Raw genomic sequence first — 12,767 nt, 5'->3', positions numbered from 1 at the left:
GCAATCTCAGCTTCAGCCATCAAAACATTCCTTTGTGGCCAACTGCCCTTCTGCTTTCTCTGAAAAATCTGGTGTCAGTTTTAACAAGAGGGGAAAACAGACGTTCGTCACCATTAACTTGACGGACAATTAAGCCCAGTGATCTCTGACCTCATGCCATTAGTGGCTTTCAGAGCCAGGGTAAGACCCCACAGATATCTGCTCTCTGTCATTCCCTGTGAGCTGCCCGGGTATTTTATTTTCTCCAAGGCTTAGCTTCTGCCCACCACCTGCCAGATGTATATGCTTCGTAATAAAAATTGGTAATAATCTGTCCCAGGCAGTGACATTAATCTCTGAGGAAGGATAACAGCAAGCAAAGGCAACAGCTGGCTGTCAGGAAGGCATGTGAGCAGGAATTATGCATTTATTTAGATATTTGTACATATTAGCAGTGTCTGTCCTTGGCTGCAGCTGGTGGTGGTGCGTTGGGCTAGCTTGGGCATCAGGGCCTGCCCTTAGCCAGGGCCGAGGTGTTCGCACCGGGAGGTGTGGGTGCAGTGGGGTCACTGCATGGTGATTTTTGTCTCTTCTTCCACCTTCTCCTGGGCCATGACAGGATCGTGGCCTTGCTCTCTGCTGGATTCCCTGGTGGTCAGCCCACCCTGCCAGGTCAGCTATGACCATCGCAGGCCACCAAATTGAGTTGGCAGCATGTGGTCACTCTGGGAGCAGAAAAGGCATAGAAACAAGTCAAAACTAACACCCAGCCTCATGGTCATGCTGGCTAGAGAGGGCTACTCAGCCATAAGCCCCGTGCTGTGCCCCTCTGGTGCTGGGACCCGTGACCCGCAGAGCCCCGGCCTGCTGGCAGCTCCACCACGCAGGGGCCCTCAGGCAGGGCACATCCCAGCACAAAACACGAAGCCCATAATTAGCAGCTTCTCTTGTTCCTCGTCACATGCATCCACTCAGCTCCTGGCAGCCCTTGGGCCAAACCAGTCCCTCGCTCTAATTCTGGCCCCGGGGCTGCAGGGAGTGCAAGTGGAGGGCAGGACTTTGTGGGCCACAAGGAAATAGTTAATCCATCCCTGGCACAAAGCTGCTGTTTGTGTTTATTAAAGTGGGGCTTACCACCGCCAGCTCTTGGGGAGGGTGGTGGTGGCTGAGAGGGGAGAGACGAGAGCGGGCCAGCTGCTTGCATCATCTGATGCTTACGCCATGCAGCCTTCCAGCCTCATTTTTCAGCCGCCGCTTTCGAAGCACCTCATTAGCTAATCGGAGGAACCCTCTGCCTGTGCTTTACAACAAGTTTCCTCTTTTTTTTCGTCTCCTACCTCCTAATTTTCCCTTTTTATTTCTGCTTTTCTCCTTGAGGCCGTCAGCCGGTAGCTATAGTAACCCCGTGCACGAGTGGCTGTGCCGCACCGCTCCCACGGACCCCCGTGCAGGGCCCTGCCAGGCTTTCACACCCCGCAGAGCCATGGCACCCAGTGAAATGGGGCTTTCTCTGAACACCAGGGACACTCTTCCTAGCTTGGGAGCCGTCTCCATCCCGCGAGCTATTTGCAGCTGCAGCCCGCGCGATATTGTGGCAGAACGCATGAGTCACTGGCAGAGCAATCTGTTACATCAGATAATCACAGATTACCTCCATTAACCTGAATCCCTTCTGTAACCTTTTCCAATAATGATCCTAAATGCTGACGCATGCAGTTGTGTTACCATAATGTCTTGGGCTGTCAGTGATTTTTGAGGACAACGTTTTCTGTGATTTCAGGGGCGGTTTTGCAGGGTGTGTCGGATCTCCACAGAAAGAAGTTGTCGGCGCGTTGCTGCTGGACGGGATGGTGGGGCCAAAGCCAGGCATTGTAGCTATGGGGAACAATAGAGGAGAGATTCACAGCCAACCCTCTTTGCTTGTATTTGCCCCCCGCTCCCCTCTCCCTATGGTCTTTCATCCTGCAGCCCTCTCATTCTCCTAACATCAGCCACGCCACAAACTCCTGCAGTGCTGCGACCTCAGCCTCCATCCACACCAGCCCTGTGCATGCCTGTCCACCCTTGTCCTGCTGTCCAGTTAATACCTCTTTCCTCCAAAGCCAAAGCACGTGCTAGTGCCTTTTCCCCTCTGTCAACCCATGGCTACCACTGGCAGATGCTCCCTAAAACCAGCCATTTTGGGGTGGTTTCTCCCCCCTCTCCATATTTCTTCTGTGGATTGTGTGAAGCCTCATCATGTATCAAGGTGAGAACCTGAGGTGGTATTCCATAGGAGAGCCAAGAATGTGGCCAGGGCTGTTATCTGCTTTTGTGGTAAAGAAAAATGTGGTGGACCCTGACCCCCACTAGAAAGTGACCCGATCTAGGACACATTATGATTTTCTACTTTTCTTCCTGGCTGACTTTGGAAGCAAAAGTGCTGAAGTGTCCTGATGAGACGTTCCTCTAAAACAATTCTGGTGGTATAGCTGGTACACATGTTCTCAGGAGCTTCCCAGCATAATTTTCACAGCTTCTAGCTTGTTTACATCAAATGTCTGAAAAGTTTGGAGAGAAGGGTGGATCCAGCCAGACATCATTGGAAGGGCCAGGGAAGGACAGTTCTTATGGCTAACGGGCTCTTTCTGCACTGTCAGAATGATGTGTGGTCCTCTGGGCCACTGCAAAAATACCAAAATCCTACAAGATCAAAGGGTACTGGGCACCCGATAACACCTCCTAGTGCCTTCCCATTCGAGCATCTGCATCAGCGCCTTTGCTGGAGCAGGGTCCCTGGTGGGATTAAATGTGGGAGGAGAGCTTGTGGGATTGCAGTGATTTGGTGGAGTATTTGTATGCACAGGCAGCACAAAGGGGCTGCAGCATCACTCAAATCAGGCTCTGGGTAGCTGTGACCTGTGTGTAGCATCTCTAAATGTTTGGGGTCTGCATGTCTGCTTGCCAGAGTGCAGGACTGCGTGCCTTCAGGTGCAGCATCTGGATAGGTGAGGGACTTACTCGTCTGCCTCCTTCACGGAGCCTCCACACTGTTTCTTACTCTCTGTTCTGGTGGTTGTTTTCCTGACTCAGAAGTAAGCCATCTAAACTGAAAGAGCATGCTGTTATTTATGTATGGAAAGCAAAACACATCTGGATTTCTGAGTTCTTATCAGAGTATCTCAAAGCTCTACCAATTCCACCAATTAGGTGGAACTAATAAATCAGTCAGGCCTAATAAAACAGCCTGTCTCAAATCATTAATTTTTCATGATGTTTACTAAAATTCTTTTCTTTAGCCCTGTTAGTAAGTTTATTTAGGTGAGGACTGAAACCAGAAAAGAACGTAATTCTGATCCTGGCTACAGTCTGATGATAGGAACGCACTTGAATTCTCACCTCCCATCCAGCTGGATCTCCTCCCCACAGTTCAGAAATATTCCTTATAAAACTAAAATGTCAGGAACACAGAGGCTAAGTTCTTTTTTTAGAGACTGCAGAACTATTTGCAGGAAAAGAAAACCACACAGCTCTTTGACAGGGACAGAGCAAACCCACATCACTCAATGCCTGGGGCTGGGTTTTCAAGTGTTCTCCCCTTAGAACGAGCACCAGAGTTTTCAGAAGAGCCAGGCCCCAAATATTTGCCTATACCAGGTCCAGATTTCCTTGAGTGTTCCTCCTGCCCATCTTGTTGGGCTGCCCATTTTGCCAGTGGGTCATTAAACATCTGAATTGCAAAACGTGGAGCAGCGAGTCTGCAGAGCTTGTTCAAACTCCTGGTCAGCTCCATGTCTGGCTAAGATCTGCAACTTGGCTTTAGAGGCCAGCCCTAAGAGTGTTGAGGTTGTTTGAGGAGCACCACTGAATCCCGGAATACCATACATGTTCCTGGGAAATCTACGTGGGCAATGGGCTGTACGTGGAGTATATGTGGGTCATGAGTTGCCTTTACCAGTTTGGGCTTTGAGGCTTTGAGGCTTTGGTTAGCAGCTTCCATACACGTTACTAAAACAGGATAATAAATATACAGAATGGGTCATAAGTTTAAAAAGCCATTGCTTAAGGAGCAGTTCCTTCCTGGAAAGATGTTATCAAGCCCTATTCAAGCAGGCTTTCTGGAGCTGGGATTTGCATTCTTTCTTTGGAAGAATGGGAAACAGGTCTCCTACAGTCAATGTCAATTACAGCTGTGCAAATTAACTTAAGGGAACCAGTAAGGAATGTAGAATTCAGATTCACTCGAGCATTCAGATATGGGAAGGCCACATTCTTGTTTAATTCTCATGTGCTTCAAAACATGAGATGGGTGAGAACATTTCTGACAAAAGAATCTTCCTTTCTGAGAACTGCGTTTTGTCAAAAATGAAAGGGTTTGCAGGAAAGTGTCTACTTAAAAGAAAAAAGGATTTGCTTTTTCTATCTTCTTTTTGACAATATAGAAACATCACTTTAACAAAGTAAAGAATGTCAATTTACCTTACCCATTTTGTTCCAATGATATAATATATCTTAATACTCTATTTGATATGTTCTATGATAATGTTTTGACGTTAGAGAACTGAGATGACTCAATGTTATCAAAATGAAATGGTTTAATGTCTTTGAATCAGAATTTTCTAGAACTTTGAAATACTGACTCTCAGCTCCAGTTTGGAGAAAAATTCCACTAGGATACTGGCATTCTTAGAGGGTGGTAGCCCTTGCTCCCAACAGCTCTGTTTGAAAGGCTGGTCACACATGGTAATCATTGATACTGAAACGTTACAGACACGTTATGTTACCTACATCATGGATGAACAAAATCTCTTAGTAGTCCCCAGGTTCAGATATCACAGCCCCTTCGTGTTCCTCCAGGAGAGGTCCAGAAGCAGCCTCCAAAGGAGCACAGTGGCTCCAGATTAATTTGTTGCATCGTCTCTTCTGCTCTTGTTGCCAACTACAATGTTGAATACTATGCGGGCACCTTTCAGTTTGCAGCCATCATCTCGGTTCACCCCAACAGCCTGCTGAACCAGCCAATACGTGGTAATGCATTTCAAACATGACTGAACTGCCTGGATTTGTGCCAGTAGCCTCTTTCAGTCTGAGATCAAAAATAAGAAGTTAAAAATTTGGGCTGTGTTTAATTTAGCTGTTTTAGATGATAGCTGGTTTTGTTTCTATGAGATTTACTGGTGCTTTTTGTTTAACAGATTGTAAGTGTTCAGTGTACTTGTATCTTCTGGATTATTTTTGTTTGTGGCATAAAAGCCAGTGATCTCTTTTGGCTCGCTCATCAGCTGCAGATAAGCACAATACAGCAAAAATGCAGGGCATAAAAGAGAGGGCAGCCATAACAGAGAAGCTAAAGGTGCTTACACAGGGGAAAATTTAACTGCATCCGGGGAAATCACATCACCAAAAACTCCCTGTCAACATGCTTAGCAGAGAAACGTACACCCAGCTCATGTGAACTGGCCCACAGAACTCAAAGACAACTTGTTGAAATAAACAATCTCAAATATGCATTAAAAAATAACCGATGGAGGACGTAGGCAGACTCCTGTGGGGAACTTTACAATTTTGGATGCCCACTTAAGACCAACAGAAAAGAAGAAAAGATTAAAGGCATTTTTTTCTTCAGCTTAGTTGCCACCCCCTGAAAGTGCTCTGACTAGGCAGGAAGGTGGCTTCTGTAAAGCCTTCTTTATATTCCTAGAGCAGTACCAGTATGGCCTTGGCGTATGATAGTCAAGTCCTGAGGATCAATCTTCAAAGACTTCCTCTGCCCATTTAGGGCAGCTGACGTTACTAAAGGACATTATTAAAATGCACATTATTAACATATAAAATGTGTTATTAAAGCCAGGTTTCAGCCACTCATCGGTATTTGCAGTACTACTGGAATTCTTTTTGAAATAATAGGTCGATATTCCTGCAATAAATATTTGCTTATGAACGATGACTTCTGCAAGCCAACATTATGCGGACTTTTGGTGCCAGTTGTAAACAAAGCATTTTGCCCTCTGGTGTGCTGGTAACCAGCACAGCTTGCAACGCCAGCCTGACTGCTGGGGAGAAGTTTGTGTTTTCGCTTATGAAATTCCCATCTCTGCGGTTCTGAAGGCTTAAACATGAACTACATCTGCTGTTCATTTCCAAAAAGCAATGGGATGGTTTACACAGCAGTTGTCAGGCTTATGCATTTGTAGCAACATGCAGATGATTTATGTGCAAACATGCCATGACAGCAGGGAAGAGAGGCACAAAACCGTTATCACAGCCTGTGACTATTCTGAGAGTCACGTTCATCAAAAAAAAAGGCTGCAGGAGATAAAGGCAGATTAGCATCAATAAGAGGAGCTATGTGATGTGATTCTCTTTTGAGGGCATGTTGTAGACTTTTTATTGTACCTTATAAACCAGAGCCTCTAGGGACGGGTCTGTAGAAACATTTTCTCCCAGTGGATGGTGGAGGCTTACCTGCTGTCAAAAATCCAGCCCTCATGCTCTCCTCCTTTCCTTGGGGTGATGGAGAAGGGGGTTCACAGGGAGGTTCCTCATGCTCTTCTAACAGCTTGTTTTAAGCCCAGTTTAGTCATCAAAGATCTTGTAAGGATAAAGCAGTGTTCCTGGTATTTTTTTTTCTGCTTTCCCAGATGAGAAGGGCAGGGGGAAAGGCAGAGAGCAAGCAATGTCCTTCATCCTTCATTCTTTGAAAACAAACCGTTTTCATTTGCTAGTGTGGCTGAGCATAGCTGGGACTGGTATGAAGCTAGAAGGGCAAACCTGGCTGAACTTCCATGTGCGTAGGCAAAGAAGGATGGAAGCGTTTGTTTTAGAAACTAGATGAGCAACAGAGGTTGTGCAAAAGATATGGAAAATTTGCAGAGAAAAGTGATGGGCTGATGAGTTTGATTCACTCCATCTCATTAGGAAGAGGCGCTCCAGGAAAATAAGCAGTTCCACGTTTCAATTGGTATTCTTTTCCTTCACAAATATGCAGTTAATCTCTAAAAAACCTAAAAACAGCTTTCTAAGATCTTCCCCTGAAGCTGCCTGTTGTCCGTCCTGTACTAAACAGATCATTTGTTTAGTCTGACATGGCAGGTCCTCCGTGCCAATAACAAAAGTGTTAGGAGGGAGCGCGAAGAGGCAGGTGGATGTGTGCCATATAGCTGCATAAACCTTGACAGTGAGTGAAGGAAGAGTGGCGAGAGGAAGGGAAGAACTTCGTTTGTAGCCTGTACATTTCTTTTGAGTGAAAGAAGGGTGCTAACCATGACTTTTGGACTTTTAGTGTTTTCTGGAGATTGTTTCACTGCTCTCACATGAGCAGTGAAATTTCACAGAGCTCTACACCCTTGGTGGGAAGGAGCTGGGTGACAGCCTAGCTACTGCTGCAAAATGGAAGATACAAGCTGTAGCCCCCCCTCAGTGGTCTGTGAATAGTTTACTTAAATTGCAGGTTAACCAGATTGCAGATAATGCAGTTGAAGGCAAAGAAATGTTGGCAAGCTTGTGTTAGCCAGATCTGGCAGCACAGGGAGTGATGCAGGCTTGCTGACTTGGGCAAGAACAGAACAAAAGTATGAAGTCACCCTACCCGTGCTTAAAAGCCACACGGCATGGTGGCATGAAGTACAAAGGGAATATGTTACATGATGCTAGAAGGAATTCACCCATCTTTGCGTTTAACTCTGCGTTATGAAATGTCCTTTATCAGCTGAGCAGGAACATGGCTCGATCCTGCAGCTGGCAGGGTTGACAGGCTCCAGGCTCCAGCTCCTTGCTCAGTCACTGATTTCTCACGGCATTTTGGACAAAGCACTTAATATCTCACTGGCTTAACAGTATGCAAGTGCTCTCCTACCTTCTCTGGGTGTTAAGAGAGTAAATAGATCCTGCCCAATGGAGGCAAAAAAGGTAGGCACCTTGGCTAAGGGTAGCTGCTGCTCCCAGATGTTCTACATGTGGGCTTTTGGTTATGTCTCTTTCTGTGCACACAGAGATCAGAGCTAGATTGGCTATTGGACATCAGAAGAAGATATGAAACATGCCATGTATTTTTCAGTAGGGAGGATGTAGAGCAAATGCTTTTGTTTCCTGTAGGACTGGTTGACAAGTTAGAGAATTAGCTTCAATCCCCAGTTTGCAAATGCTGAGCTGTTAAGTGAACACGAGGGAGCGGAGCTGAGATTTCCCGCTGTCGCTGGGAGCTCACCTTTTGTCATCAGCAGCAAACCAACATTTTAAAGCAGTCGGCCCCTCCAAGACCGCCTGATGAAACTCGCATATAAAACATGGCACATCTGTCAAGTTCTGCTCGGAGAAGCTGCCTCGAAGATTGCAAATCCTCCTGTCCAGAATAGACAGTGCAAAGGCAGCAATCAAGACAATGTGTGAAAAGCTTCCCTTTGCAACCTGCACAATTACCGACCTATTCAGAGAAACCTCCCTTTTTAGCTTTTAGCTCTGCTAGACAATTTCCCCTGTCTCAGCTGTCTCACTGCATTATGTCCTTCAAGCCCCCTGGAATTAACGTTTGGAGCCAGCAAACACTGCTGGCTCCACAAGAAAAGCTGAGAGCAGAAAGGTCAGGTCGATTAAAGCAGTTGATCAGAATCTTTAACATAAAGACGTCACAGGCAAAATAGTAATGCTACTTCATGCTCAGCTAAGAGCAAATGATTCATCAGGCAAGGCTGCTTATTTTTGGAGGACGGCCACAAAAGAGAAGAGAACGCGCTGGCTGTATTGATCACGGTTGTAACGAGGGACCACAGAGCCCTTCTCCAGTTCTGATGGAAATTTAATGTCAGAAATACATCATCCAATGCAAATATATCAATATGTATTTTACATCGAATGGAATTTAAAAGCATCCTGGCCCGGCTCAGTGTAGTCATTTCGTCTCTGCACAGATCCAAGAGTTGTCACGTCGAGCAGAGGGCTGTTGTGCAGTGCTCTGCGCTGCTCGATGCTGCAACCATTTTGTGAGAGTTTCTGGACAGGTGGCTGGAGAAGGAGGCGAAATCTCCAGTGCTTCGGCCTCGAGGTTAAACCTTCAGCAGGTGAAGATTTACCTGTGCTGAGGAGATGCAGAATAAAGGATGTTTTTATCTGGCTTGCTCCTGCCACCTCCTGTGTCCAGAGAGGCAGTCTAAGGAAGGGAGACAGAAATCCCAATTTGAATCCTGTGGCTGTAAAAGGGGGGTTGTTCTGCTTTGACAACAACCCCACCGCCTCCCTCCTTGCCCTCCCTTTCCTCCCCATCCCTCCCTTGGTGCTGATAAATTCATACTTCATTCTTTAATGCCCACGGAGGTTGGGCAGCAGGGAACAGAACTCAAAGTTTACAGGATAAACAAGCATGAGGAAGGAGCTTCAGCACGTGAGACCAAGCAGCATGTGCTGCGGGAAGAGAGCAAGACAGCCTCTCCGAAGTTGTGGTTGGAGGGATGGGAAGGAAATGACTTTAGCAGTGGTGTTTTGGATGCACTGAAGAGGGGAGGTTGAAGAAGAGTTCATGACAGACCAAAAGGGTATGTCCGTGTTGCATAATTACTGCGTGGCATGGAGGCAGTCACGGGCCTCTAGGCTTTGCTGGAAACCAATTCCTGGAAAGGGGAGCGGAGCTGGGCTCACGATAGTCTAAACAAGCCAGTTCCTTTAGGGCTGGTTCAGATAGCTCTGCACTACACTGGAAAATGTGGACATACCGTAAATTCCTGTCAATAAGGAGTCCAAAATAATCCAAGGCAAGCTCTACCATGACAAAACCATTGGTTACCAAAAGCAAAGGAATAGGTGAGATGCAGAGCGAGCACTCCTGCACCAAATATTCCACCGTGCGACCAGAAACGCCCCACAAAGAGCTGTTCTTTGCAGTTGTCCCCAAGGCTCATGTTTTCTTTGTCATGGCCTGCTACCTTTTGTGTCTGTGCACTCCTAATTTAGGCTGCAATGTCATGTAGTTCCCAACACGCTCTCGGTCTGCAGCTGTGACTCTACCAGCCCCTCCACGGAATTAACGCAGTTCCGAATTAGTCATTTGATGTGCCAGCGCATGTAAAATGGGCTTGAGTGATTCAGATTTAGTGAGCAGGGGCTGAATTGCTGTATGTACAGTGAGAGGGGGGAGTCGGGGAAACGAGGCACATGTGGGCAGCGTGAGAGACCAAGGCCGGGAGCAGGCCGCGTGGCTGGGAAAACTTGGACGTGGCACCTGGATGCCGATGTCACCTGCAGTGTGGCATTTATGATGGGACATTGATGGGGGAGATTCACCAGCGTGGAGGATGTTACATTAATTTTCTCCCACCGTTGTCCTCTCTCTGAGGAAAATGCTGTAGCTCTGGCTGGTGCATGTACTGCCAGCTGTAACGCCATGCTGGCAGAACATGCAACGTGAGGGATGGGAGGCCAGCATTGAATGTTGGACTTGGGTTTCCAGCTCTTCTTTTGGGATGAAGTCAGGGTTCATCCCAAAATCAGAACAGGGAGATCCGGGTTGAAAAGAGGCGACCTGTAATTTTACGAGGTTGTTTTGACTCACATGAAATGTCTGTGAGTTGGGGCAGATGGCGTTGGAGATGCTCAGTTCAGGCAATGTCATCTGAACTGGGTCTGGTGGGCCACAAGCCCCAATTACCAACCTTTGCCAACACAGTCTTCTGACAGATGCCACCTCCTTGGGCCATTTCAGCCCAGACAAGCTGACTTGATTTGCCCATCTACCCAGCTTCAATTACTCAAGATATCCATAAGGGCTGTTGTTGGGCTGGTAAACTGTGGGTTGGGCATAGTGCCCAAAGCAATCTAATCCTGATCTTTCTTCCTCTGCAGGGGGTGGAGGGAAACGCAAAGGCAAAAGCAAAAAGTGGAAGGAAATCTTGAAATTCCCCCACATTAGCCAGTGTGAAGATCTCCGAAGAACAATAGGTAAGAGCTTATCCCTTCTTTTTTTTGGAATTATTGCATAAATAAAATGTGCTGTCAATACTGGCTCAGCAGAGCTGCATTAAAGCTACTCTTCATTAAATGGGATCACTTTAGAGATGGTCACACAATGCATATAGCTCTTGTGGTGCTGCCATGCAAGCTCAACATTTTCTGTTATGTGGGACATGTACTTTGTGTTGGTACCTCCCAGGGCCAATGTGGCTGGAAAAAGACATTCAGAAATGAATCCCCTCATTGCACCCTGCATTTCCGTCTAATAAGTAGCTTTTTATCAGGGAGGAAGTGAGACTTGATGAAAACTGTGAGATTGCTGATGTAGTCGAAGGCTAATATTAATTGTACTCTGGATATGGTGGTAGAAGAGGCAGCCGCTGCCCTCTGCCTGGCAGGTTTGCTCAGCAGTACTGTCCTGCATTCACATCATAACACCGGCTTTAGGCAGTTAAAATTACTTTGTTTTACTGATGTGGACCAACCCCTGTGGGTTTGGAAAGGGAGCTTGCAGTGACCATCTCCTTACCACAGCATTTCTCCTGCTCACACCTGCCAAATTTCAGCATTCTTTTGACTGCCACCTTGCCAAACAAGGCTAGCAGGTATCTCCTTGTGAAGTCGCACTGGAAAGCTCAGTATTGCTGATCTCACCACAAGAGGTTAACTTCAGCAAGTGAGGCTGTTTTTTTCCCCCACACTGACATAAAATCCAGGCATTGGCAATGACTGAATGAAAGGCAAGAAACTGTAACAACTGAGATAGCAAGGAGCATAATTTGTCTGACTTGGGTGAACTCCTGGGGTCTGACTGGCAGTGCCCTGGCGCTGTTTACATTCGAAATTCACAGCATGTTTATGGAGAGAAAATATGTGGAACATTTTGAAGCTCTTTTCATGGTCTCCTTCAGTAAATTTCACTTCCCTCATCTTCTGCCGTAGAGCTAAAAAGAGGTATAGAAAGAGGGGGGAGGCAGGAGAAGAGACAGTAGGTTTTTCCAGTTCACATGGCCACTTAGCCACTCTACAAACCCTGGGATAATTTCTAAATGTACAGAACCTACTGGAAGCAAATCTAACTTAATCTGTTGTAATGTATATAGGGAATTCTCTGCAGTGCAGGGGAAAACTGCACTACATGAGATTCTTGCTCTTTGCAAAGGTATAAAATATTCTAAAAATAGTGGTTTAAGACAAAATGTCTGCAGAATATTTCTGTTTTTGAAATGTTATTTCTGACATTTTTGGTGGCAGCTTTTTCCTAACTAATTTGTTTTGCCTTTTTTGTGTGTGTGATTGAACTGGAGAAATCACAGGGCAAGTGCCCTTGTGATGCTTGTGGTGGATATGGCTTCACTGCAGTCATTGCCTGTTGATTGGGAATTACGGCACCTGATTTTTACACAATGGGAAATGAGGTCCCGATCCTTGTTCTGTGACTCTGATTTTATCGAGCAGCTTTCCCGCTGAGCCTCATCAGGCCATCAGCCCATGCGGGCACTACCACATTTTAGTTAACGTAGCTGAGGTTGAAGCATCCCAGCCAAACAGATGCTGTTTATAAACTTCCCCTTGTTCGTACAGCGTGTCTGACACATCTTGGATGAACCAGACCTTCTGGGTCTCTAGCACCAAGGATATGCACATATGCAGTTGACCCGAGGCATTCAGGACAGTGTATGGATGCTCCTTTTATTGCCTCTGCTGGCAGTATTATCCTGCACAGCAAGGATAACAATTATCCTTTGACACATCTTCACAGGCTATTTTCTGCAAGTCCTTTACCAGGACCTCAGGGTTTCAGGGGCAAGGTACCTCCACAGGTGATTTTATGAGGGAACACGCTGAACCAGCCTGGATTGCTGCGGGAC

At 46.4% G+C, this 12,767-nt stretch overlaps 1 protein-coding gene across 3 annotated transcripts in view; it reads left to right on the top strand.

The window, feature by feature from the left end:
• The window catches only part of GRK5 (G protein-coupled receptor kinase 5), a 167,789-nt gene that overhangs the window by 58,176 nt on the left and 96,846 nt on the right, over window positions 1–12,767 (top strand). For all 3 annotated transcript variants that reach the window (XM_035547861.2, XM_035547860.2, XM_035547859.2), the window contains exon 2: window positions 10,789–10,884. In XM_035547861.2, coding sequence (XP_035403754.1) covers window positions 10,789–10,884 — 96 coding nt within the window. The remainder of the gene's footprint in view (window positions 1–10,788; window positions 10,885–12,767) is intronic.

The sequence above is a fragment of the Cygnus atratus genome, chromosome 7 (genome assembly GCF_013377495.2).
Source record: "Cygnus atratus isolate AKBS03 ecotype Queensland, Australia chromosome 7, CAtr_DNAZoo_HiC_assembly, whole genome shotgun sequence".
Lineage (NCBI taxonomy): Eukaryota > Metazoa > Chordata > Aves > Anseriformes > Anatidae > Cygnus > Cygnus atratus.
The sequence above is the reverse complement of the archived record's forward strand: the minus strand, read 5'-3'. Positions and strand labels throughout refer to the sequence as shown.